This window comes from Chenopodium album, chromosome 3 (assembly GCF_948465745.1).
Source record: "Chenopodium album chromosome 3, dcCheAlbu1.1, whole genome shotgun sequence".
In the NCBI taxonomy this organism is placed as follows: domain Eukaryota; kingdom Viridiplantae; phylum Streptophyta; class Magnoliopsida; order Caryophyllales; family Amaranthaceae; genus Chenopodium; species Chenopodium album.
In genome coordinates, this window is record NC_137836.1 from 84,827,342 (window position 1) to 84,855,049 (window position 27,708).

The 27,708-nt window shown below is 33.5% G+C and overlaps 2 protein-coding genes across 2 annotated transcripts; one reads left to right on the top strand and one right to left on the bottom strand.

Moving 5' to 3' along the window:
* Positions 1-4,366: 4,366 nt before the first annotated feature.
* On the bottom strand, positions 4,367-17,106 carry LOC145624690 (ubiquitin C-terminal hydrolase 12-like). Its single transcript, XM_081677781.1, has 32 exons — positions 16,929-17,106; positions 16,512-16,578; positions 16,192-16,342; positions 15,937-16,094; positions 15,181-15,446; positions 14,873-15,091; positions 14,690-14,798; positions 14,469-14,584; positions 14,140-14,238; positions 13,378-13,487; positions 12,867-12,941; positions 11,495-11,573; positions 11,275-11,421; positions 11,107-11,187; positions 10,897-11,016; positions 10,237-10,359; positions 9,863-9,940; positions 9,615-9,703; positions 9,381-9,489; positions 8,997-9,065; positions 8,800-8,910; positions 7,617-7,672; positions 7,320-7,497; positions 7,112-7,213; positions 6,951-7,022; positions 6,636-6,701; positions 6,417-6,482; positions 6,109-6,195; positions 5,846-5,962; positions 5,659-5,733; positions 5,472-5,558; positions 4,367-5,054 (listed from the first exon to the last, which is right to left on the bottom strand). The coding sequence occupies exons 1-32, from the start codon at positions 16,956-16,958 to the stop codon at positions 5,013-5,015; spliced, it is 3,354 nt and encodes a 1,117-aa protein (XP_081533907.1). The 5' UTR covers positions 16,959-17,106; the 3' UTR covers positions 4,367-5,012.
* A 4,241-nt stretch (positions 17,107-21,347) lies between these two features.
* On the top strand, positions 21,348-26,450 carry LOC145624691 (uncharacterized). The gene is made up of 7 exons (XM_081677782.1): positions 21,348-21,857; positions 22,413-22,535; positions 22,627-22,785; positions 23,675-23,836; positions 24,351-24,467; positions 25,517-25,624; positions 25,808-26,450. The coding sequence occupies exons 1-7, from the start codon at positions 21,543-21,545 to the stop codon at positions 26,240-26,242; spliced, it is 1,419 nt and encodes a 472-aa protein (XP_081533908.1). The 5' UTR covers positions 21,348-21,542; the 3' UTR covers positions 26,243-26,450.
* The last annotated feature ends 1,258 nt before the right edge of the window (positions 26,451-27,708 follow it).

Sequence of the window (27,708 nt, forward strand, 5' to 3'; positions counted from 1 at the left end):
GTTCATACCTCCACCTGTAAATCAATTTAGGAGAATCAGTAACATTGAGATACAAGGACAGATTGCTCTCTTTAACTTAAGAGTATCATAGACGTTTACTTGGAAAATTAATGTCTCTCAGTCGATTTCAGCAGCCCAATAATCATTGGGGCCATTTCTAATCTTACTTTATGTTTCAACTCAGGATTAGTTTCCTCGATATCAAAATCATTACGTCTCTTTTGACGGGGCCATTTTTTCTCATCTTCAACCTCATTGCCTTCAATATCATCACCATCATCCCAAGCAAACGTCCAAATATTACTCCTTCGATATCTCAACACGGTCTTACTAAAATAAGACCAACCATTTGCTAAGCGTCTGCTATTATAATTGAAATTTTTACTATCTAATCCTAACCATAACTCTCTGCTCATTTGACGAATAAACGCATTCTGGAGGGCAATATAACGCGTCGGCTCAAACACATTTGCCACCACACACATAAAATTTGATTCCACATTAACATTTCTTTGCAAACCAATAAGTGCTCGACACAAAGCTTTGAATCCAAATCTTATCCGGGCAAGTCCAAGTAAGAGCCTCTGAAAGCAGGAGTTAGCTCGGTTGCATTCTCAACTGAATATTTTGCCCCAACTGTTTCTCTCCAATTATTGTCGCTATCCTTAATTGCATACAAGTAATCATTGTTTTTTGCTGCCAACAAACTGATATTCAAATAATACCCTTCGAATTCACCTTCGACGTGAATGATAAAAACAGGGGGATTTCCAGTATTCGTCGTACTAGGTATCGAGAAGATATCTTGTTCTTCAACCTCTATATTTTGTTCTTCAACCTCTATATCTTGTTCTTCAACCTCTATATCTTGTTCTTCAACCTCTATATTTCTACCAGAACATAACTTCCTAGCGTCGCAAATCATACGCAGGTAATTTCCTATGAGTCTAATTTTAGCTTTCGATGTGTCACACGTGTTGATACGAAACTCAACACGGTGATTTTCAGGCAATTCTTCAATAAATCGAGAAGAGAGCCTAATCGTCATCCTGTATAATTCATATATAATGTAATTAATCGATGCTGTTAAAAAGATTTTGAATAAACAGGAAAACACCATAACACGTCTATAAAATCTCAAAAACAAATTAAAAAAATCCGTATAAAGTATACCCATATTAAATAGTGTACTAATGATCCCAAATTCTTTCAAATCTACCCACAACAATTTAACAAAACATTACTATTAATTCAAAATACATTTATAGAACAATACTAGTTGAAGAATCAGAAGTAATTCCAAATTTCAAGTCAGAAACCCAACTTAGTCATAAAACATCAAAACAAGCAGAAAAATTAAAGGTCATCGATCTACATTCCATTTATCATTATAAATCTCAAAGAAGAAAACTAAATTGAAGTTAATATTGAGCAGAAAGTATATACCCGAACTCCCGAAGCGAAGAGAAGCAAGCTGTAAATGAGTTGCGAGAAAGCAATAACGGCGACTAAGCTTGAGCTGGTTTGGAATGAGGAGAGAGAAAGAGGAATAGGGAAGAAGAGGAGAGAGAAAATGGTACGGAGTAGTAGGTAAAGTAATGACAAACAATAACACAAAACCTTGAGTAACAATGGCGGTTGTAGTTGAAGTTCTTGAAAATGAGGAGAGAGAAAGAGTAGAGAAGAGGAGAGGAGAGAGAAAATGAAGAAGTGCAAATTTGATGTGCAGAGGAGAGAGAATTACTAAAGTGTGCAGTAATGGACTAATGGTCATATCACCACCATATTAGTAGTACGGAATAACAGAGGTAGAGTTGTACAATTTCATGCAAAATCCTTTGTTTTGGACACATCTTATATCTACTTGCTTACTCCTTATTCCCTAATGGTTTTTTTTGAAAAATTTATTAAGTGGGTTTTGATTAAGAATTTATTTATCACTCTATTGGTTTTATTTTCATCTCGATCAATGTTTACCTGTACTATTTTATTTTTTGAAAAAGGTTGTCTAATTCTTACTTCTTATTACTCTATTGGTTTTCATTTTTTTTTTTCGAGAGATTATTATGTTCGGCAGGTTTTGATTAAAGATTGTGCTTTATAATTATATGTAAGTTCAAAGTTCAAAATAAGAATTTGAGTAGCATTTGAATAGGAGACAATAAAATGTGGGTATGAAGTTTGAGTAGCGATTTGAAGAAACTTTTTACAAAAAAAAAATACTAGTATAAATGGGCTAAGAATCAATGGATGGTTGAGAGTAAAGGGTGAAGGAAAGAGTAGATTTTGAACTCAAAAAATTTGTACTCGTAGTATATAGCCAAGATTAAAAAGAAATTACTCACGCAAACCAAAGTGAAAAATTTGCTACAACACCCACAAATCAACTTTTCCAGGAAAAATTGAGTTGAAAGCTTGCAGAAGAACAAGGAAGAAAGAGAAGTGAAATTGGAGGGAATGGAGGAAAAAAGAAAAAAAGGGAAATGGGTCTTTAAGTTGGGTCACGTGACACACAAGTAAGGGCCAATGCCGAAAATTCGAGTCAAAGGAAAGACGCCGTCTATGAATTTAATTATAAAATATATACTTCCTCCGTCTCTAAATTACATTCCTCCTTTCTATTTTTGGTATTCCAACATTACATTCCTCGTTTTTATTTTTGGTAAGTTTTTTTTCGTAAATCAACTCTCTTTTTCTGTTTTATATTTAATGCTTTCTCACTCATCCTTACCTAATCTCACTCATAATCCTTGTGCCAAATTACAATAAATATGATTGGTTAAAAATTTTCAATTAGGAGCATGTGATTGGTCCTTTTTTTTTTTGCAAAGGATTGATGACGTGTCATGAGTAATGACTAATCTATCTTTGTACTTCCCATTGCATTATCTAATTATTGTTATTTGTCTTATTCTTCCCTCCTTAATTCCCGTGTAAATTTCCAAAGAGAAATGTAATTTAGGGACGGAGGGAGTATTATTCATTGGATTTGTCATCGTAAAATAAATTTTTAAAATTGTGTGATAAAAAATGCATTTAAAATCTCTCAAAAAAAAATGCATTTAAAAAAATATTCATCTGGTTTTTTCTCATAAAATAAATTTTTAAAATTGTTTGTGAAAAAAAAAAAAAGCATTTAAAAGTTTTAGTTGATAAAATTTCCAATAAAGTTTAAAACAAGCATATTTTATGTCACAGTATTACCGGTACTTTACAGAGTTCTATAACAATGCAATAGAGATTATTATGTTTTATTATTATGTTTTATTATTATTATTATTATTATTATTATTATTATTATTATGGTTAAAAGGGGTAAGAAATAATTAGAATTGAATAAAAACAAGAAATTTTGTTGGCAGGAGTATTACTTGTACGTCGTACTACTTTATGCAGAGTCTATGGCCTCTATGCAATAGAGTTTATATTTGTCATTTTTCTTTTTTCTCCCAAGTTTTGTAAGAATTGTGTGCTCTTTCGGTTTATAAAAATTTCTTTATCATGAAAGAAAAACCAGATTAAAATCACAATGGCTATACTACTTTTTATCTTTTTTTTAAGGGATTTTTACTTTATTTGAATTTACTATTCCGGTTAGTTGAGTACAAGTATAATTGCTTTTTATTTTTTTGAAAAGAGTACAAGTATAATTTCAACTTACATGTTATTCCTCGAAAAAAATTAAAATAAAAATCTTAACATGTTATGTTGTCATGGCGGGAGTACATTATTCATATTTAGGGACGAAATCAAATACTGTATAGTATTATGGGCTAAATCTTTGTTACAATTTATTGAGGGATGAAATCTTTGTTACAATTTATTAAGGGACAAAACTAAAGATATTATGGATGAAATCTTTGTTACAATTTATTAAAAAGCATTTAGAAACTAATTATCCATTCTTTCGCAACAAAATAAAGGCAGAAAGGATAACCAATTATAAAGGTGGAATACTGGGATGAATTTCACTGGGTATTTGGAATGAATTAATTTTGAAATTGGTATAGTTAGCCAAGTGTATTACAAATTCTTGATTAAGATGGGACTTTTTTAAAGTTACCTACTATTGTCAAGTACAAATTCTTGAAAACAGTCTCATAATCTCATGGCTCACCAAGTCACCATTTAAATAACTGAAGATATTTTATAATAGGGATACGATTTTGAGGATGTCTATAATAAACATTTACTTTGTGAATAAAAGCATTTTCACCAGATAATTCATGCAGGTCTGCAATCAAAGATGAAAATATGCTACAAATGCATTTTTGGACAAGTGTCACGTATAATTGGGCGTGGAACATCTCCAGAAAATATACTGCAAAATGTTCCGACTAACTCAGGTTTTATCATTACACATAGATGAAGCTGTTAAAATCTTTACTCATTTAGACTCATCAAGCCTGTACTTGACAAACTTCTTTTACAGGGAAAAAGACCAGGTAAAAAATAAAAATAAATAAATAGAGAGCGGGGGAGCTGCATAAATAACAAACAAACAATTACCAGTCCGAAACCCCCAAAACTAGACATGTGCCTAAATAAACAGGAGAGGTGAGCAAACGAAAAAAAATGGCAGGCACCCCAACTATGCTGTGTACACATTCCTAAAGCCAAAATCTCATCTATGTACCGTTTTTTTTTTTTTAAACTTACAACTGTGGCTGGGTACCAAGGAACACACATTACAGCCATTGAAACCAACTCCATAAGTAAAAATGGAAGACTTGAAAAGCTTGACGAGGGTTGCAGACTTGTGGTCGACAAGAAAAATCAAATACCGGCATCAGAAAAAGATCTTCCACATACACACTACAAGAAAGAATTATACAGCTAACAAAATCCATTCTAAATCCTTGCCGACACCCGTACTGACCAGGGCATCTGATATGCTAGGTGCTGGTTTGCTCTGGACCAATGAACCATGACGACTACTAACACAGCAATGGAGTACCCCTCAAGGATGCCAGAGTCTGCCCATGCAAATAGAATTATATCCCAAAATCACCCTAATTGTAGATTTTTACAGGCTTCTCGAATGTATGACGGTTCTGCAATTTGCAACCACAAGAATTAATTGAACACTTCCAAATTTTTTCAGCACTAAGTGCATCAAGAACTTGCAAGATCTGAAAGTGAGAGAAAGTAACAATGTATGCTAAATGATTCAGCAGTGTTATAACTCATATAAGTATTCATAGTTGAATCCAGTTCAGTTTGTGATATATCATAGTTGAATCCAGCTCAGTTTTGCAATATATCATATTAAATCCAGTTCATTATCATGTTAAAAATAGAACCAAATGTTTCAAGCTAACAGTCGGTGGCACAGATCAACTTTGATCATGCAATACATGAAATTAGATTACTTAATAGATCTTATAGTTCATATGACATATCAATCTAGACTAAATAAATTTTAGACATGGTATGCTGACAAGACAAACCAGAAAATAAAACACTTTTACCTGATTTGCTGTGTAAGTTCTTTTAGGAGCTGTGTCAGCATGTTCTAATCCAAGGTACTGTTCCCACGCACCATAAACATCTCTTCTCTGAATGGCAGAGACAGAAGGACCAGTTCAATAATAAAAATCAACTTACAAAAAAATGCATAGCAATAATAGACAAACATAAAAGAGAATAAAAAAGAACCTGAAAACGACTGGACACAACATCAGTCTCCTGGAGATATTCTGGACGCCCTAATGAAAGAAATGCGAACTTCCACTGGCAAAATAGAGCAAAGAACAAGATGTTTTCATCAACAGCCGTAAAACCAGACCGACTTTCAACTTGAACAAATAACCATGAAATGCAGTATCATATGAAATCAGCATACCTTAGAAAATTCTTCATCTGGAACTTGCAATTTCTTTTGTATTCTCACCTTGACTTCAGACAAAGTTTCTCCTTCATGAATCACCAAGAAAAAAGGCTCACCAAAGTTCTGTATTTGCTGTTAAGGGAAAAGTCAATCAGGATGTATTCAAAGATCCAACATCATACATAAGTCCAAAAATCAAAGGTTGTCACTAGGGGCAAATAGAAAGAGGTTGGAGGAAGAGATTTTGAAAGCACTGTTTATAAATGTAAGTTAGCTACCATTTGGTTCTGCGCTGTCTCTTTAGTGAAATGGTACACATGAATTAGTCGATCATGAGGACCCAGGTTCTTCTCTTCTTCAGGAATCTAGAAAACAAATAGATGAATAAACAATGTTGGGATTAATTTGAAAGTTATGTCTAGATATCATTACATGCTTTACCATAGAAGGCAATTTGGCAAACATTAACATTATCAAAATCTAAACAATGATGTAGTTACAAAAAATACTGGTCAAAGTTAATAACGCTAACCACAGAATTAAGTAACCAAATATTTTGTGCGAAAGACTATAAGGAAACACTGACCTCTTCTGCTCGTAAAGTCCAGTACTGATCATTTATATTCTCAATTTTTTCATTAGGAGGGAAAATCTGCAATAAAGAAGCAAAATAAATATTTGTTTAACTAGATACATACAAATTGTAATATCAAGGTCAAAGGACAAAGATGGAGGCAACTCTATTTATTTTGAAACAGTTAAAACTGAACAATAAGTCTATCGGATAACAAGATATAAGCTGTACCTTATAGATCTTGTGATAAAATACTTCAAGCAGCCTCAGCTCAGCATCAGGATGTGACAATTCAACCTACTCAAGAAAAGGCAAATAATTAATAATAATAGGATAAGGGCAGATGAAAGGTCAGAAGTTCAGGATATTAACACTCCAATAATTGTCTCAGTCAAAAGATCAACAATTGCAAAATGAACAACAAGAATTTGAGATGCAAGAATAAGAGCTTTGGTCAGCAATAGAGGGAATGTAGAACAAAGATATGCACAAAATACAAGGTGCATAGCAAAATACACTTGGTACTGCATAAAACCAAGTCTGTACCTTTGTCTTCAGATCATTAAGAACATCCCCCACTGTACTCTGTTTAGGCAGTCTAATAGTGTGAATGGTTACCTGATAAAAAAGGAGGCACCAAAAAAATTACTTGAGAACACATTAAATCCTGGAAATAAAAGGTATAAAAAAAATCTCAACCAACTCACTTCATCTTTTGTCGCATGATGGAAAGCAACTTTTAAAGTTTTCAAGCCTTGTAATTCTGGCAAAGGTATGTCCAGAACTTCATAATACAGTATGTCAGAAGTCTGAAATTTCAAAATTAAGTTTTAGGAGGTTGAAGCAATTAATTAAAACACACAGCGTATAACCACTATCTGTCATTGCTTGAAAGCTTAATAAATAAACCATTACCTGGTTGTAGTGGACCAGCATGTCCGACAAATGATCCACGCCCCGGTATTTAATAGGTTGGGGCTTTGGTTGCTGAGAATAACAGTTGTGAGATGTCAGCCTTAATTTGGATGGATCGTCCAAACCAAGCTGACGAGCCACTCGTTCTACTACATCATCATATGTATGATGTCTTGACCTACCATTAATCAAAGAAAGTAAAAAGGGTAAGAGCGGACATACCATTCACACATACAACATCCCTTAATCAAGCACACATAAATGTATAGGGAAGTGTTAAAAAAAAGGCCAACTTACAACTCCAGACAAAAATCATCTTCTTTGGGTCTTTCCAGTGATCTGAAATGAACAACCTATGAAGCAAACAAATAGATAAGGTAGAGAGACACAACCAACAGATGTGCACATATTGACAGCATAAACAGGTTAAATAAAACCTACATATAAATCAGCTATTTTAAGTAACATTAACAGCTACTGAGAAGCTTTGGAAGGTCAAGACATACATGATTGACTCAATGTACCAAAGCAATAGAGGAAGATCCAATAAAATGTTAACACGAAGAAAATGCAAGGACAATACAATGCGAGTAACTTTAATCAATGTTTTCAAGAACAAAGATAACGTAAGCAAACACATGGGAGGGTGAGGGAGAGAAGATTATGAGACGCACAGGCACACAGCATCTACCAGTGTAGTGTAAATGCTAGAAGATTACCACCAATTGGGATCTTGATGACGAATAATAATAGCTACAAAGTTTGAAGCCTACAAAGGACCAGCTCCTATGTCACTCTAGATGGACAAATTAAGTCTCTCAAATGAGATATATGCAGGATACCTATACCAGAAATTTTCATAACTGATATACAGCCGTCTGATATAATAATTCCTAAGTTTATTCAGTTGCACAACCACTCATTTCAAGAACAAACTATGTTAAAATTGACCACGAAAATCTGTTAATACTCCCATCATTCCTGAAAGTCAGACTCAGTTACTATAGACTCTTGTTTCTAAATCTAGGAGTGCATGGAAAAAGAAAGCGGGTGCAAGGATCAAGTAAATAAAATAAGAGATACGGTATAAATATAAGTGGTTCAGAATGAATGAAAAAAAAGTGTAAATAGTGCGGGATAGGGGGGTTCAGATAGTAAAGGGGCTTTCCAAAATAGGTATAAAGTAGAAACAAGTTGAACTTTTTTAGACACTCAAAATGGAAGAAAGTGAGTAGGGAAAAAAAATACATATCAGAATTGCAAACACTAACGTTTGTAATTTTTTAATCTACAAAACCCAGTAACTGCATGCAAAGATAGTTTAGGATATAGAAACTGACAATATCTGTTAAGTATACACAATAACAGCCAAAATAAACGTCAGCCCATCACCACTTATATACATTTCAGACTTGTAAAGAGATACTCCTAATTGGCAACTGAAAGGTTGTGTAATTAGAAGTTCAAGAAGAAAACGTACTTGCCGATTGTGAACATAGTCTAAGAACGAGGGAACATCTGGATAACGGCATTTTTCTGCGGTTTCAGCTGGAAGGGATTTTTGGAAACAGACTATATCCCCATCTTCAAGCTGGTAGTCAAAGATCAAGATGTAAATAAATGGAAATGTACATCATAGTCACAGATAAAAGTTGGAAACGTTTCTAAAAGACATACCTGGCTACCACGAAAAGTGAGATTTCGGTCAATATGTTCGCACATAACAGTTGGTTCAAACTTGATTTCCTGGAGACCATAACATATAACATCAGACAATCTGTACAGTTTACGTCATAGTGCCATACTCTTTATAATTACAGTGATATAGGGGAAAAAAGTGTGACCAGAGCTATAAACTACTCGGTAAGTAATGCATGTAATTAAGAAAAAATATGCCTAAGCATCTGTAGAAAGCAGTCTCTATACGAAAATGCTACTTGTAGGTGCATAATAGTAGAAATTTCCAAATATTTGTTGTCCAAAACAAAAATATCATAATGTATACCAAGTTGCAATTAATGTCACACTTAAAGAAACAACAATAACTTTTGATGAACTAACCTCGTATAATTCAATTTCTTCATCAGCAGCATAGCCAGCCAATTCCTTCAGCTTTCCTAAAATCTCTCCAGGTTTTCCAGTGGCCTTAACAAAAAGTCTTCCTACGTAACTGAAGTGATGAGAGGGAGGAAAAACATTACTGCCATTATAAATTAGATTGCATCCCTGAATAGCAAAAGCAGGCTAAATTATGCAGTGCACACAATAATGATCACTAAATACTATCAAATTTACCGCATCTCTTCTTTCTCAGGATCATAATGCTTAAAGAACAATAGAATCTCATCCTTTGTCTTGTCAGGAGGTGGAAGAGGTCGTAAATCCTGTATTATAGTATAACAGCTTTAATTATTACCAGAAAACCGTTTCTGCCTAGTGCTGCAATTATGCTATTTCAGCCACAAAACCAAACAGTTCCCTTTTTACAAAAATAATTTTAACAGAAGTCAAAAAGAGGAAAACAGAAGATGACAGAAACTTACTATTCCAAGCTCTATTTCCAAGAACAATTTAAGTTCTGCATTATGAACCTTATTAGATACTTCCCTTAGCTGTCCAACCTACAACACATTCCAAACAAAAAAATTCATCATGAGATCCACCGCATGGAAAATGGCAAAAGCATGCCTTGTCACTGATATCTTCAATTCAACCAAATATTTATTGAATAAACAACTAGCCAAATGTTTATCACGTTAAAATCATCCTACACAAAACAGTCCGGGAAAAAGGTATCCCTTCAGTTTAGTCGTTAATAAACAAAATTCACGGGAAAAAAGGAACATCTACAAATGTTTTTAAGATCTGAAAATACTTGCCAAACACATAATGCAAAGGGTTGGAAATGAAGACATACAGATTGGGTTTCTTCCAAAGGTGTCAATGGTCGATTTGGCCGATATGTATGATTTTGGCGCTTAGCCCACAGCCAAAACCGCTGAAATTGTACTGGGATGCCAAATTCTTTAGCAACCTCCTCCTGCATGGGCAAAAAGTCAAAGGTTATGTATGAATCAAGCAAAAAAATTGGTAGGGCTGTGAGGTGCTGTGCTGATCAAGACAAAAAGAAAAAAAACCCTACTAGATGACATGGAGATCTATAACCTAAAAGGTGGCATAGCGTAAGGAGTAGTCCCACAAAAGATGGAAAATAAAACTGCCAGGTTCCTAAGATAATTTCAATCGGAACGCTGTTAAACTTATTAAGAATATCCTTTTGACAAGTAATTTAAACATATAGGATATAGGAGTAATAGTTTATCATAGGAAACACTTTCTCCGCAAAAAGACAGAAGCCAATCCTAAATATTATCTTCGACGTGATCCAAGAACTATAATTTTAAGATTATCCTGTCAAAATTAGTTCTACTACTCTCTAAAAAAAAAGTTTCATAAACAATATGTATCAAAAGTATTGTTATTTCAAGTTCAACTTGTACTCCAGACAGTCCCTGCACCCTTTCCAGGATAGTAGACAAGACCAAGCTATGAGGATTGATCCACATAGAAGAATTACCTTGAAAACATTAAATGGCACCTGCTTCTGAATACGAAAAGATTTAACTTTGTCATGGTCTACAAGATCGAAATAGATATCCTTCCCTATTTGCTCGGTCAAGTCATCATCTCGTGCAACCTAGAAAAAGAAAAGTTACAATCAGAACATACATTGACAAGGAAAGAGTATACATACCTAGGATTACTTCCAGAAAGAAAAAGCAGTAACCTTTATGATGGTATAAAGGTGCGCCTCTGCCTTCTCCTTTTTCTTATGTTCTTTTTCTTCCTGTTCTCTCTTCAAGCGTTCCTGGATACAGAAAAATAAAAATTAATTTTATAAACATTGCATCTTAAAACACAGCAAAAAAAAATCAGCACCACACTAAACTCTCACCCTAAGATGTTCAGCAATGTCCTTCTCATCCACGTTACACATAATCTTCTCTTTGTCACTTTCACGTATATAAACAAGCATATATGCATTTGAATATTTTGTGAACTTGAATGGAGTGTTATTGAAACCAGGATTTGTCTGTGGTAACTGTAAAGATAAAACAATGTAGAATGAGTTGATCCATACAAGAAATATTCCCACAGTGCCAGATAAAGTTTACCTCCTCTTCACCACCATACTGCTCCTCCAAAGCTCTCTTCAAATCTTCCTTAGTAACCCGCTCATCGTCAAATTTGTACCTAGTAAGCAACACAAAGGGTAGTATCAAATTTGACAGAGCGAGAGCAGAAGCATCTATTGCATTATACATCATTGACCAACAGAACATGAACAACATGGCATCCAAACTACTGCCCTTAGCCTCAGTTACAGCTTTACTGTTAGCTATGCTAAATCAAATTTGAAACAGAAATCATGAGCCAACAGCAGTCAATTAATGAGTACCAAAGTGGCAACAGCATCGAGGAGTGCAAGTTGAGGCAAAGAGTAACTTGCTGGCTAAATAATTGCAAAATGTCAATGATTCAGAATTAATGTCAGGAGATTGATTGAAATATTATCAGCCTCAATAAATTTGATTGTCAGAATAAACTGATTGATTTTGGGAAATAAAACAGATTGCATAAACTATTGCATAACTTATCAGTCCTCTTTTTGTCCAGAGGTGGTGGGCAGTTAGTTGGTGGGGACAGGGATGGGGATGGTAAGGAGCTAGAGGTATCAAGTCCATGAAGGAGAGGTGGGGCTTGATTTGTGAAGGATTTATGGGGAGCTCCAATAAGAAAAGTGGAGAAATAGAATTCAACACATAGCCAACCAAACACCTACTAATGGAAATGGGAGTATCATATCCCATTGCTTTCAAAATTTCCCAGCCAAACGCACCCTAAATTTGGCCTTTTTGTAATGTCACTACAGCATACTACTATCAACTGCCACAGAAAATTATCACTCCAGTTAAACAAGTCACAACTTCCAATACCCTATTCTGTAAAACTTGAAACTTAATTATGGTAAACATTTGAACTGTGCACAGAAAAAATTCCACATAACGTTATCCCTAATGTGCCACGTATTCCTCCCTATTCGAACATATTTAATCTCATAGGCTTATAGTGACAAGATAACAAACCAGATTTAAAATTATCTAATTAAATGACTTCTCTTCATGTAATTTCTAATGTGAAAGGGAGAAAAAAAAAATCAAGATTTATGCATCACTAACATTCAGAGCTAGTTAAAAAAAATTCCCTTTGTCCAGAAATGATCTAGCCATGGCTCCAAGAATTATTAAGCCATACGAGTTGCAGTACTAGACTGTATACCAAGCCAAAATGAGTCATATCACATTCTAAACATATACACACTACATGGGAATTTTGATAGATAGTAAATGGAGAAACCAAGAAATTTTAATGTAACTACATAAAATATTCAAAAAGTCATATATATAGCATATCCTCTAATGTGCAATTCTTTACATGCTAATGCATAAAAAATATACCAACCAACAGAAAAAGTTAAACGCATACCACTGATCAGTAAGAGAAGGCCTTATAAAGGCATAATAATGTCCACCATGCACCCCACCACTGTGAACCAAAACACTGCAAAATGATATTTGTACATATTAGAAGTGTCATCTTTCTTCAAGCAAAGCAACAGTATAGCCCATAATCAGACAGGTAATCCCCAATTGACCACAAGGCTTCAACATAGTTACCACTAGCAATTCATGAACATGCTACAATCCAGGGATCAAGAAAATAAAAGCTAAAGAAGTTAAAGGCCAAATTAAGAAACTTAGGTAAAACCATAGAGACCCAAAAACCCCTCCCACAAACACACAAAATATCAAACAGAAAAATTAAACCAAGACATGAAACAGCATAGGTCTGAATGCCACCTGATCCAATCCTAACATATGAAAATTTACCCATTCAATATGCAAAAGCAATAAACTCACACTACACAATTCAGCTCCAGAACTTCCACCATGAAGTGCCCAGAAAGACAGTACAATATGCATAGGCATATACATACCTGTGGAGTGTGTATAGGTTACGGACACTTTTATCAGCATCAGGAGATAAATATTTCCCATTCTCACGATCCAGATCAAGTTGAAGAGGAAATTCATAGCGATCATTTATCTATAGGCGACCAAGAAAACCGTAAGTTTTATCATATTGAAAATACAAAAAAAACTCTTCGATTATAGATAGCAAATTGAAAATTAAGGAATCAGCAAATGTGCAAGGTGGTTTTAAAAAAAGCAAAATATTCACCTTTTCCTAGCAAATTTTCTAAATTTCTTGGTAAAAGCATAACAAGAGTGCAATGTATAATTAGGGATTTGCAGTCAAATGACTTAGAAATGTTCTACAGCAATACAGAAATACAAGATAGTTGTGTAAAAGGAAAATACGAACTCTGTAATACAGAAGAGATGCATATTAAGGGAATATAACGAACAAAACAGCACTATAATCAACATTAAAACCCGTTAACCCGACATAAGTAGAGAGTGAGAGTAAATAGGTTGTAACATAAAAAATACATCAGCTTTGCACGTGGAAAAACGTAAAGGAAAAAAGAAAAGAAAAAAAAAAAAAAAAAGCAGAATGTCATAGGGACCCGATGTCAGCAAAAGGCCAAAGAGAGCTACTAAAGCATAATGTTCCCCCTTTTCATCACTTTGTGCACTTGTTATTGGTAAAACACTCCACAAGATGATAAACATACAAATGTCTAAAATTGTGTATCAAAATCAAGTGATATAAATTGAGGATTGAGATGACCAACCTTCACCATTGTATCACGCATAAAATCATATTCAAATCGTTTGAGCTGCAGTTGAAGAACTGGGGGAAAATCAATAAACAAGACACCCTTCCTAGCATCCTGGTATTGACAGAGTCAAATAATAAGTAATAAATACTGACAAACAGAATCTTCAGGAAGGTAAATTATGTTTAAACATCAGCTAGATTATATTAAAAGAAGGGATCTTAAAAAAAATTAAGGAAATCAGAAAACCAATAGGACATCGAAATCTATAACCACTGCTTTAATCATGTGGTACACTACCCAAAGTGGGTGTCTTAAGGATCATGCAATGGTGTAATACTAACCTGTAAACCATACTGCTCAGCATGATACTTGTTATCACCCTCCAATCGCTCAACTTCCACATACTTATCAAAAGAAGCATAAACATCACGACAACCTTTGACATCGAGCTGAAGGTCTGTGACAAAATATGCAAGAAATTAAGAGCACATACCCCTGAACAGCCAAACCTAACATTCGGATGAGATTGCTATACAGAAAAAATCTAATCAGAAGAACTTACCATAAAAGGACTCCTTTCTTGTAGATTTGTAATCAACATTTGCACATTCAATATAGTTCATGTGATGCCCTTCAAACAATTGCTGAATAGTGCCCTCAACAACAGTACCCTGGAATAAAACATTAATAGATCATAAACTCTACAGATGAGTAACATGAAAGTTTATTCCATTCAAAAACCTACCTTCATTTTGTCTTCCAGCTTTTCACATAGAACTCTATTTAACTCCTGGACATCATGCTGCATGAAAGAATCATAAGTATCCCATCCAAAAGATTTGGTCAATTCCTTAGTTGCAACACTGCTATCGCTGTATTGGAGCTTGTAAAATAAACTCTGAAGAGCCAGAGGAATGCTTGCAGATGGCATATCATTTTCAGTTGTAGGCATATGATACACAGCCTATATACCAGATGCAAACAGAGTGTTAGCTTACCGGAAAATAAACGTGTATCCTTAAAATCAATAGATTAGCTAGGGTTACGACTGACCTTTCTGAAATAAGGAATGTGATAAAGTGTCTGAAGCAGAGAATTCATGTAGCATGTAGCTCCCTGATTCTTAAGTCCAACAAACCCCGTCTCTTTTTTCGAATCGTAAGACCAATAGTCTACAATCTTACGAACAGCAACCTCAGCCTCCACCAGAACAGTATCATTTACAAGATATCCTCTGGTGGGGTCATATAACTCACTTAAAGGCATAAAAGACGTAAACCCCCAATCACTTTCCCGGGCATTGAACTGGTGTTGTGTATCTGCAAATTCACAATGGTGATATAAAAGAAATAAAAATGTAACATTAAAAAATCTAAACCACCAAATAAGGCTTAAGGCCTGGATTGCCTACACATTGACAATTCTTTACTTTCAGCACTCGTAACTGCCAACATGACATGATTTTGCTAGTTAAAGTAGTCCATAAAAGGTCGGGAAGGTCATGCATACATATTAAACATTGCACACAACAAGTGTGACATAGCACCCAAATCACCAAATAGGTCAACATTAGCATTAACAAAACACACTCACACCTCATGTCTTTACTTACTGATTGGGTATCTATCATAATCCCTTTATAATCAATGCCTTTGATATGATCAAGTCTACAGCTCAATAAACTTATAAACTAAATCTCCAATTTTACAAGATGAAATGACATATCCACGGAGACATGGTAATTATTACAGCCAAATGCAAGGAAGGAAATAAAAAAGGTAAAGGCATTTATCAATTACTAAACAATACCTTTTCTCACGGTATACTTGTTATGAATTTGATTGACCACACCTAAGCTGAACTGTGCATACCTACTCCACCCATAGGGCAAACTAGGAGAATCAGCAACGTCAAGATACATAGACAAGTAGTCCACATTGTTCCCTTTAGGGAAAATTAATACTCGCCTGCATCAAACATTGTACAGTAAGTTTATAACTGCCAACAAAAAGCTCTGCCAATAGCATACATAACGAGATTAACGACAAAGCTACTCATTAGTACCATTTGTAACCACCAACGACAAACACATCTGAATAGTGCTTCTTGGAATTTAAACGGGAGAAATTCTCAATCTTCCATGTAAACCTGGAGGATGGAGGATCCTCTGCCGGTTGATTCTCAGGGTTAGTAGCAGGCTCGGCTTGCGCAACGACTAAAACGTAAACAAAACTAATTAGCAACAATACAATTAGAACCCTAGCAATGTGATTAGCATACTTATAAACTCAACCAGATCAAATCAACCCCCAAAAGAGATCAATCAACGCGAAAAAGAAGATAAATTTCAAACACAAATCCTAAAAAATAAATTGAAATTTAACCTTCCATAGGCTGGTGATTGTCAGCAGCTATATCAGAATGCGGGACAAGCATCTCCTCATCTTCTTGCTGCAAACACAACAAAAATCAAGAGTAAAAAATCCGATCCAACTTACATCAAACCCCTAATCAAAAACCCTAACATCAACTCGAAAGACGACGAACAATCAGCTAATCGAAAACAGTCCAATTAAAGTACCCAAAAATCAAAAAAAAAAATGCAGAAAAGCCCTAAAACAAACATAAGAAACAGCAATCAAAATAGAATTTGCCAAAAAACAAACAAAATCGACAACATTCGAGCGAATTGAATTAAACGCATGAATTGAGCAAGAATTCTGAAATTGATAGAAAATTGAAAGCGACGGAAACGAAGAAGGAGAAGAAGATGATGAAGAAGGAGGTTGGAGAAGGCGTACGTCGATGGGAGCAGGAGTCATTACAGTCATTGATGGAGGAGAGAGAAAGAGAAGAGGTGGAGCAGCCGTTAATGGCGGAGAGTACGGAGGAGAGAGAAAGATGGAGGGAGAGAGGGGAGAATGCAAATTGCAAAATGAAGGAGATCGTCAGAAGAAGGTGGTCGAGGTTAGAGGAGAGAAGGAAAAGAGAAAGGGTCTTTTTCGTCTTTTTATTCAATCATGGGCATTTTCGAGTTTTTCTAGAAGTGTTTATCAATTTATTTCAATTTAATAATAATAATAATAATGGTCGTCTTTACAAAAAAAAAAAAAAAAAAAAAAATTAATAATAATAATTGTCTACTTATTAATTTGGTCAAGATTGGTATGTATCATTTTACACAAGTAGGAAATCAACTCAAATATATCATATATATATATATAATATAACTAATATATAAAGCTAAACTTTTAGTCGTTGGATAGATTTAAATAGAATAAAGAAGATAAAAAAAATAGTTAGAATTCTATTTGGATAGAATGTTAGGATAAATTGTTAGTTAAAAGTTTTATTTTCGATAAAATACCATTTTTTTTAGATGTACAAGTTGAATTATATTTTATTCAAAAAAAAATTATTAGATTATAATTCTAAAAAATTATCATATAAATTTACTTTTTTATATCATAATATTTTTTTGGAGCGAAGGAAGTATTTCAAGGAGTAAAACATACATTTATAATATATACTAACCGGTTAAAATAATATAGTTCACAATCTAATAGAATTTTATAACTATGTAGTATATACTAACCGGTTAAAATAATATAGTTCACAATCTAATAGAATTTTATAACTATGTAGGCCTGTCAATTAGGGTCGGGTCATGAGTAATCTCGGATTGAGTCACTTCAGGTTACGAGTCAAAACTGTTCAACACTTGCCCAAAGTTTTGGGTTCGAATCAACCCAACGGGATTTGAACATTTATTTAGTTTAATTTATTTTTTGTTAATTTTTAATTTTTTTTTTATGTATTAAATCGAACATTTCCACTAATATTATTAGGCATTACATGTCCACTAATCGTCACAAAAGCACATCAATTTCTAACTAATTTTATATCAATGATACATTTTAAAATTTGATATATATAGAATAAAAATTTATCTTATAATTTAATAAACAAACTGATGCCCGGGGCACGATACTAGTACTTGTATAAAGGGGAGTTTTTTCCCGAGTTTTTAGAAAGCCACGTAGGATTTAATTTTTTAACGCGACATGTAGGATAATAAATTTTAGTGGTAGTCAATTAAATACGAAATTATTAATTTTTTTTAGAATTAAATAATTTAAAATAAAATATTATCTTTTGATGTTAGGAATTTTATCTAAATATATACTAAATTTTAGCATATATATATATATATATATATAAACAATTATTTAAAAAAAAAAAAAATCAAACAAACCGTGCATCGCACGGGCTTCATCTAGTCAAATTTTATTTTCAAGCAAAAGCGGATAATGAACGCGATGCGCTAGCCTCAACTAACCATGTTTAGAGAGCTCTTTCGAGTCGATCACATGTCACAAATTTAGTTGTTGACAATATTGATAAGGGGAAATATGTGAAGACAAAATAAATAAGGGTATAAATGTTAGCAATCTATTAAAAAAAAAAAAAAAAGTCAACTAGCAATAATAAAGGCAAAAAAGTACGAGTAGTAAATGTTTTAAAGGGTATAATTGTCCAAACAATATCCATAAGAGTTATCTCTAATTTTTAAAAGGTATATTATTATTATTATTATTATTATTATTAGGGATTAGGTAAAAAAAAAATATTGGAGTCTTTGGGGTGGTATTTGTAAATCTGATATCAAGTCTCGTCTTTATTATCAAACCCACGAGATAGATGGTTAAGTATGAATCAATCAAATCTCGGGTCCCCTTCAAAAAAAAAAAAAACAAACCTCGGGTTTGGATTGGAGCTCGAGTTCTTTTCAAATTTGGACCACTTTATTAATTTAAATTGCTAGATTTTGATATTTTGTATATATTGTATTACTCTATCTCCATATTATCATACTATTTATGTATTCCACTTTTTCATATTATTGAATAACGTTGAAATTAATAGAATTCGTTTGGTTTTTCAAGTGTCATTCTTGTATTTTTTTTTTTCATCATAACCTCAAGGTCATAAGGTGCAAACTTTTATCTCAATAAGTACGCGCAAATGTTGTTTGGCATTATCTTTATATATGTAATTTGATTGAGCCTTGTAAAATCTAATGATATAATATAGTTCGAGTAATTTGTACGGTCCATGCGACCATTCAAGCATGAGACTAAAAACATTACCTTGATGGAATTAGTTATTAGATGTACTTGTATGGTTAACAATAATTATTTGGTCAAATTGAGGTTCGAGTCATCTATTAAAGTGCGGATCAATTGCATCTATTATTTCTTAATGAGTTGCAGGTTAACTTAGATATAGGAATAACATGATATTTTACTTAAGTCGATTTTGAAAGTTTAGTTTTCAGAAGACAATTAAGTCGAATCCTAGTTGATTTCGAACTACTTCTCAAGTTCAGTAATTTTGTACCTTTTTTTTTTCCTGTGTTCTTTGTGGCACTGATATGATGATTTGCTTTTTTATATGCTTGAGCAATATTGCATTGACAATGTCGCGATACAAACACTAACTTTGAGTAATGTAATTTCATAACATATCAATACACGATGACATTTAAAACAAACAAAGTTTTGGTGCTTGATCAACCTTCAAACTCAGGAGGACGCTGCCACCTAATAGTCTTGATGTCAATACCCCGTGATTAAAGTTCAGTTAAAAGATAATTATATGTTGTAAAAAAAAAAAGGGTTGATAAACAAGGTGATCTGATTGGATTATTTACATGGTTTTTTTTTGTGCAAGATAGGGGCAAGGTGCAAAAGAGGGGCAAGTCCCCGAAACATACAAACCACACTAAATAAACAAAAACAAAGTCAAACAAAAAACTAACAAAACAAACCAAGACTCCATGACGCCACTTCAAGCCCTATTAGAAGCGACAATTCTCGTCTGAACCACTCCACTCAAATCCTCCAATAAAACAGCACGAAGATCCCTTGAGATCGCTAGAAAAAAAAATCACCAACTTTTGATCAAGTTGACACTATGGTTAGCCAACCAATCCGTTGCTTGATTAGCTTCTTTATAATACTTCCTCCATTTTCATTTTTTGCACTATTCATTTGTCCTAATTTGGCTAATGTTTGTGATTTGTACACAAGATAAAATATAGTCTTGTAGGTACTTGTTGGAATCATCTCAATGAATAGATTATTAAATTTCAATTGTTAGAATTTATACTTATTGGTAATTAAAGATATTAGTGATCAAAGATTAGCATCGACATGCATGTTTAAGAGAAATGGAGCAAGTATTTAAAAACGGAGGGAATAATATTCCACCAACACTTCCCAACTCTGTCTCGAGATAAGTGATTAACATTTGTGGATGATTTGAATATAAGGAGAGTGAGGAGGCGCATCCTCCAACAACATACGAGCAATTGCCTCGGAGTCAATCGAAAGCTAAATTTTATTAATATGTTACACATACAATATATTTCCTCACTTAAAGGTCGAAATTAAACATATACGTTACAGAACGCACTATTTGGCGATCTCAAGACAAATTACCAAACTTGGCGTTACTTCATACTTGTGCAACGTTTTGGTTTTCATTGCCATTATAAAAAATTTCACGTGTATTGCTTGAATATTACTCCATATTGATATGATATGCATACATATGTTGTCAGTATTGTTGACAAATTGATCGTGTTTTCTTAACCATTTAACCAATGTACTTATCGTATAAGATCCACAAAAGAGATATTCTAAGTATCCACAAAGCAAAGTCGTCAAATTGCAATGCTTAATTTTATTTCTTTTGTTAAGTTGTTTAATTAATTTCCAATATAAATATGTACCTTGAATTTCATCTGTCTTTTTTTCTTTTTAATCACATATTGCACCGTATGCGTATAATAAATACTCCGTTATCTATACAAAGTACACCGAAAAAGAGTAGTTTGACGTAATTGAGTTTTTCCACATCAACCAAGCAAGTAAAAGTGTAAAACAACCCACTCGTTTACTCCGGGCTTGTTTGACATCATTTTTGGTTTTTAGTTTTCTGTTTTTTTTAAAACTAAAAACCAAAAACAGGAAACAAGAAAGAGGTGTTTTCACTTTTCTGTTATCAGTTTTTAAAATAATCAAGTCTAAATAATTTTTGATTCATTATGTGACATATATAACATACTTTTAAAAAATAAAAAACCAAAAAAAGAAAACTATAGTGATGTCAAACGAAACCTCGTAACTCGTTTTAACATGTCGTTGAAAAAAAAATACTAACTGTCCTAGAAACCTTACAGATACCACTCGGAGACGTGACATCGTACAAACCCTAGATTTCTGCAGGCTGCTGCTATTCAACTGATTCACTTAGTCACACATCAATAGAAATAGAAAAAACTGCCCAAATTCATCGAATTCAATCGATAATCACCAAATTAGGGTTTAGTGTTTCTGCAAACCCCAGCAATGGGGAAGCGATCGAAATCGAGATCGAAGTCGGAATACTCAGAAGATGAAGAACACCATAAATCTCGTCGTAAATCTTCTTTCGTCTTCATTGATAGTGACGATGAAGAAGCTAACGAAGATTTGAGCCTCAAAATTGTTGAGAAGGCTATGTCACGCGCCTCCAACGCCGCCAATGTTGCAGGTGACGACGATATCGTCACAACTGAATTGGTAGCGTCGGAAATCGTCAGGAAGAAGGAGAAGAAGGAGAAGAAAGAGAAAAAGATGAAGAAGAAAATCAAGGGCAAAAAAGTTGGGACTGAAATTCATATGGTTAAGTAGTTTTCCATGCTCTAAAGTTTTTATTTTGAATATATATATACCTGTAAATTAATATATAGTTATTGCATATTTCCGCATTTATGATTGATATTTGAATTATGTATAAATTAGTAGTGTGCATTATGTGTTATGATAGATTGATGAACTTTTGTATCAATGTTGGTTGAAATTTTGATGTCAAGCTCAGTTGCATTCGCTTTGATAGGGCAACACTTACCAAGTTTATTTGGTTTAATATTCGATATGATTATAAAAAGGGTGATCTTTATGAGTATAGAGTGACTAATGGAACTCAATTATAAAGTCAAGGCTATGCTCCATGTTAGTGAAATAAACCCATGAGTTTGGATGTTATTCGTCGTCTCATTGATATTCAGAAGACTTGTTATAGTTGTGATAGTCATAGCATCTGAGATGATGATGAGATTTCTGGTTTTGAAACTTTTGCTGATCATGTTATGTTAACAATGTTTATAGAAAGGTTATATCTTGTGAATTCAGGTCATGTTTCATGTGCTTTCTGATTGATTGATTATATTGTTCTAGGTCACACCTATGAAGGAGGAAGATAATGTGGAGCCAACAGACGACGCGGAAGTGGTTAAGCTATCCGAATCAGATGGTGTTGACAACTCCAATTCTAATAATGTTGTTCTACGAAAGCTTCTTGTGAGTGTGATTACTGGCCCTGAATGCCCATTTTCGGAAGTACATTTTACTGTAAAGGCTTAGTTTCGTATGTCTCTTTTTATCCCCTCAGCGCGGACCAAGATATTTTGACCCTCCAGATAAGAGTTGGGGAGCATGTTTTAATTGTGGTGAGGATGGCCATTCAGCTGTTAATTGCACGTCGGCTAGGAGAAAGAAGCCTTGCTTTATATGTGGGAGTCTTGAGCACGAGGTGAAACAATGTCAAAAGGTATATAGAGAGGAAACTTTAAGAATATGATTGTATTTGTACTTTTTAGCTTCTTCCATTTTTTATAAGCCAGGTAACTGAATTTGTGTTCCTGATATTTATATAAGCTGAGGCAAGCTTGCTTACTGATGCTTTCTGCTATGTCTGAAGTCTGTTGAATAGCCTAAATGTTTGGGTATTTTAGTATCCATAGCTGTCATTTGTCTATTGATATAATTAATCTATTTCTAGGATGGGTTTAACAGTTCAATCTAGTCATCTACTAGGAATTGATATAGTTTCTTATTCATCATAGGAGCTACTCTGTTTTGATTGTCTGGTTGGTTGTAAGCTGACTTGGTAAATTCATTTAAGTACAGAAATGTTGCAATGTTTGGTTGATACATATCACTGGAACTCGAAGGTTTTATGCTCAACTGAATTCTAATGTGACATGGGAGGTTCTTTACCTTCGAAGGTGCACTAAAGCCCAATTTTTCATGTCCCCTATTTGTAAATCAACCATCATTACCCATTATAATTTATACTCTTACACCTGTTAGGGAATAGGGACTCTGAGGATATGATTCTGTTTCTGCCTATGATTAGTTGGAAGGTTGGTATATGTCTGAAATACAGCTACCCATGGATATACCTCCAAATCTCTTGCTTCCCCATAATTTTATCCCGCCTGCATTATTCACGGCTTACTTAAAAGTTGTATTTGTTGAACCTGTTGAGCTATTAAGGTCTTGAAGCTGTCATGTCTTTACTCTATCTATAGTAAGACGGACAACTATCACTTTCAGGGCTATTGTTATCGTTTTGTGTTGAGAAGTTTCTTTGTCCTTCCTAGTACTGTTTGAAGTTTTCACAACGATGTTTGTAATTTCTGTGTGCAATGATGTAGGGAAAGGATTGCTACATATGCAAGGGAGAGGGTCATCGTGCCAAAGATTGTCCTAAAAAGTTTAAGCGCAGTTCTCAGGCCTCAGATTTGTGTTTAAAATGTGGTGCTTCTGCTCATTCCATGTCCTCATGCAACAGTGGCTACTTACCTGATGATCTCAAGGTCTTTTTTTTTTTTTTTGCCTTTTATCCAGCTGAATTTCTGCAATGAAAAGTGGAAAGGATTACTTGTAAAAAGGGCGCTGACCAAGCAATCATACTAGGAAATGAAAATGGAAATTTCAGGGGACTAATTATTTTTTAAAAAGTTAAAAGAGTATTTCATTGAAATGTTTTCTTCTTTGTGTTAGCTTAATAAAGTATTTCTTTGCGTAGACAAGTCAATAAAATCACATAAATATTGTGCTTTGTTTGCACTATGACTAAAATTGAGACCGGAAGGCATTGTTCTTCTATGCTAAGTTTATGTAGTTTAGACTTTGTGCTTGAAAGAGTTGAGTCATAGTTCAATCCTAAACTAATAAAACATTTGTTGAATTATTCTGAACTTTGATTTGGGTAAATATAACCATAGTTGACTAAAGAGAATGCAAATGGGAATCTTATTTGTGATGGGGTGCTTGTCTTTTTTAGATAGTATCTTCCTGACCATACTTATTGGTTATAAATGTTACCAGGAAATTCAGTGTTATGTTTGCAAGAGATTTGGACATCTTTGCTGTGTGGACTATTATGATGCTCTTTTAAGTGAAGCTTCATGTTTCAAATGTGGTCAGTCAGGACATGATGGACAGGTATTGTTTCTATTCTCTTAATCTGCATCATGCTTTATGCACTACTTTTGGTCCAACTGATGACTTACTATTAGTGAAAAGTGGGAATAATGCTTTGTGCTGGGGCTCATGACCTTGTTCAATGTTATTTCAAAATTTGCTATGAAATTTCTTCTGTTTCCTTGCCCAGATATTTTGCTATTCTAATGTTCATTCTTTGCCTCTTTGGCACTTTGTCATTTCTGTATAATCTTGTACTTCATCGTTGTTATGCTGATTATACTGCTTTTTATCTAACTGCCATTAGTGTTGTAGTATTTTATTTTTTGATGCTTTCTCTATTTCATAATGCTTGTAGGCTTTTTTCTTTCCAATATTAAAGTCATATTTGGGTAACATTCTCATACACCCTTAATCAACTTGAATCTCCCGTCAAAAAAAAAAAAAAAAAAAAAAACTTGAATCTTAAGAAGAAATTTGAGTTTGCATTTTTCTGTGCTTGTTAATAAACTTGAATGTTGTATATATTAACGGAAGGATAAGCGTAAGCGATGAAAATACTTGGAAAAACACCCAAGAGTCTCACTTATTTACAAGGAAGTGGAGGATTATAAGGATATGAATTATATAATCAGCGAATCTTGGACATTGATGGAACACAAGCCTTAGGTTAGCAGGAGATACAAGTAAGAAAGCTCAAGCTAAAGAATTACTCCTGATTTTATTTACAAAGGCAAGAAAAAACAAGTGTCTTCTTCATGTATACAGGAGTTTAGCTTAATAGCGTCAGGAATTGATTTGCCTGATATTCACAAGTTGCTTTAATTCTTTTGCTTTGCTTTTGAGATCTAGTTTGATTCTTAAGGGGTAACATTAAACTTCCTTAGCTTTTTAAAATTGTCCTGTACACTGAATAGGCCAATCCTGCAAATACGCATTGCAAATGTTACTTCAGCACTCATCATTTTTGGGGTTATGTTGCATCCATTACTTAAGTGTTGAGGTCCAATTTTTTATAATTTGGAGGATGCCTTTCTAGTTGCATGTGGATCTGACTATTTTCTTTGCAGGAATGCAGAGGATCACGGGGAGAGACATCATCTGCAGGTACACCCACATCATGTTTTAAGTGCGGTGAAGAAGGGCACTTTGTTCGTGAATGCACAAATTCTTCGAAGGTACTTTCTTTAGTTGTATTGGCTCTTCACTGATTTGATTTAATTGAACTGCCTATTCCTGGAATAAGTTCAACCTTCTACCCTTCATCTCTGTTGCTTTATTTGAATCCTATAACCTTAATGTTATTATAATGATGATTTGGACTTTAGTGACAAGTTTTATTTTCTCTTATGCGGTCATAGGTGAAGAAAAGAACTCGTGATTTATCAACTCCAACCAAGAAATACCCTAGTGACTACAAGACCAGCAAAGGATTTAAATCTGCCCCACATGATTTTGGCAATACCCATAAGAGATTTGACAACGGAAGTCCTACCTGGTCGAGCAAATCTAACAGGAGGAGTGGCTGGATGACAGATCATCCAGGTGATCTGCCCCCTAAAAATGGCTCATATGGCTGGAGGTCTCCTTCTGCACCAAACAAGAAGCACAAGATATTTGGTTTGACTGCGGGTGGTCAAGGTTCAAACACGCAGTCTTCAAAACGACGGAGTAAGTTCAGTACTGGTACTCCAATTAAACAAGGATATTCAAATCATTATCCACATAGATTTTCTGCGTCAAGGTTTGGTAACTCTAGTAGTGATGGGACGAGGAGAAACTACAATTGGTGGTAGTAGCAAGTATACCAATAGTATTGGGCTTAAATTTATCTTGATATTTATATGTTTTTTCCCTCTAGATGTTCCCTTATTAGCAGTTAGCAATGGTAATATCATAGATCTCTTATTATATTCAATTATATATTTATCCAAATTTACAATTATCGTTTCATTGACTGTAACAATTCAGAAATTTTGGTCATGGAAGCAAGGTTTTGTGTCATCTAATGTATTATTATTATTATTATTATTATTATTATTATTATTATTATTATTATTATTATTATTATTATTATTATTATTATTATTATTATTATTATTATTATTATTATTTTAAAAGCCATAAGCACGGATAATAGATTTCAGGATTTCCTAAAATTGTGTAGAAAGCTCAAACCAATTGAGCTCAACTTCCTAAATTTTTTTTATACCCACACATGATAAATTTTCTTCACAAATCCAAGCAAAGATGAGTGAATGACTATGTAACAAAACAACATAAAGAATTAAGAAGAAACTTATCTATCTATTTAGCTATAATTTTTTATGTTAAAATTAAATATGATTTGGTGTTACGTTAATACTATGATTATGTACTGTAAAATGAATAATTACTACCTCCTATTTATCTTTATTCTTTTGCTTTTCTATCAATATTATGTATGCTATTAATACAGTTCAAATTATTCTTACCCTTCTCATATAAATATATTTTGATCAAATTTACAATTTTTTTCTTTTAAATTGTAATTTTAAAGGACGTTCATTGGGTTTGTCAACGAAGCTAGGTTTGAAAGCATTTTTACTTTTTTTTTAAAATTTTATTTTATTGAAAATGGCTATAAAACTTGTAAATATCTCATTCTTTAAAAACTTAAACAAAAAAATTCTAAAGCCACACCAATATGTCGATTTCATGAAAAGTGTTGTTTAAGATGATACGGATCATTGGTATGCTAAACGTGCTAAGGAAATACTATAATCGGAATATGGTGAGCCTCTTAATCCTCACATCCCAACATCACCTTTAAGAATTGTTTTGTTCAATGACTCGTTTTTTATTATTTAATTGAATTATATAATCACTAGTTTTGTACCCGTGCGATGTTCGGGTTGTTTATTGAATTTTAAGATAAATTTTAAATCTATATGTCAAATTTTAAAACATATCATTGATACAAAATTAGTTAGGAATTGATGTGTTTTTGTGATGATTTAAACTATATAGTAGGCATGTATTGACTAATAATAATAACATTGGTGAAAAATATTTCTTGACCTGTAACCTGAAATAATGACCCTGTTCGAAATGACTCTAGATTGTAAAGCATATTGTTTTAATTGATTAGAATATATTATAAATATTGGATGTGGTGCATTTTGAGTTAATTCCTTCGCTCCAAAAAAATATTGTGATACAAAAAAAAAATTTATATGATAATTTATGATTGTAATAATTTTTTTTTTAAAAAAATTATAAT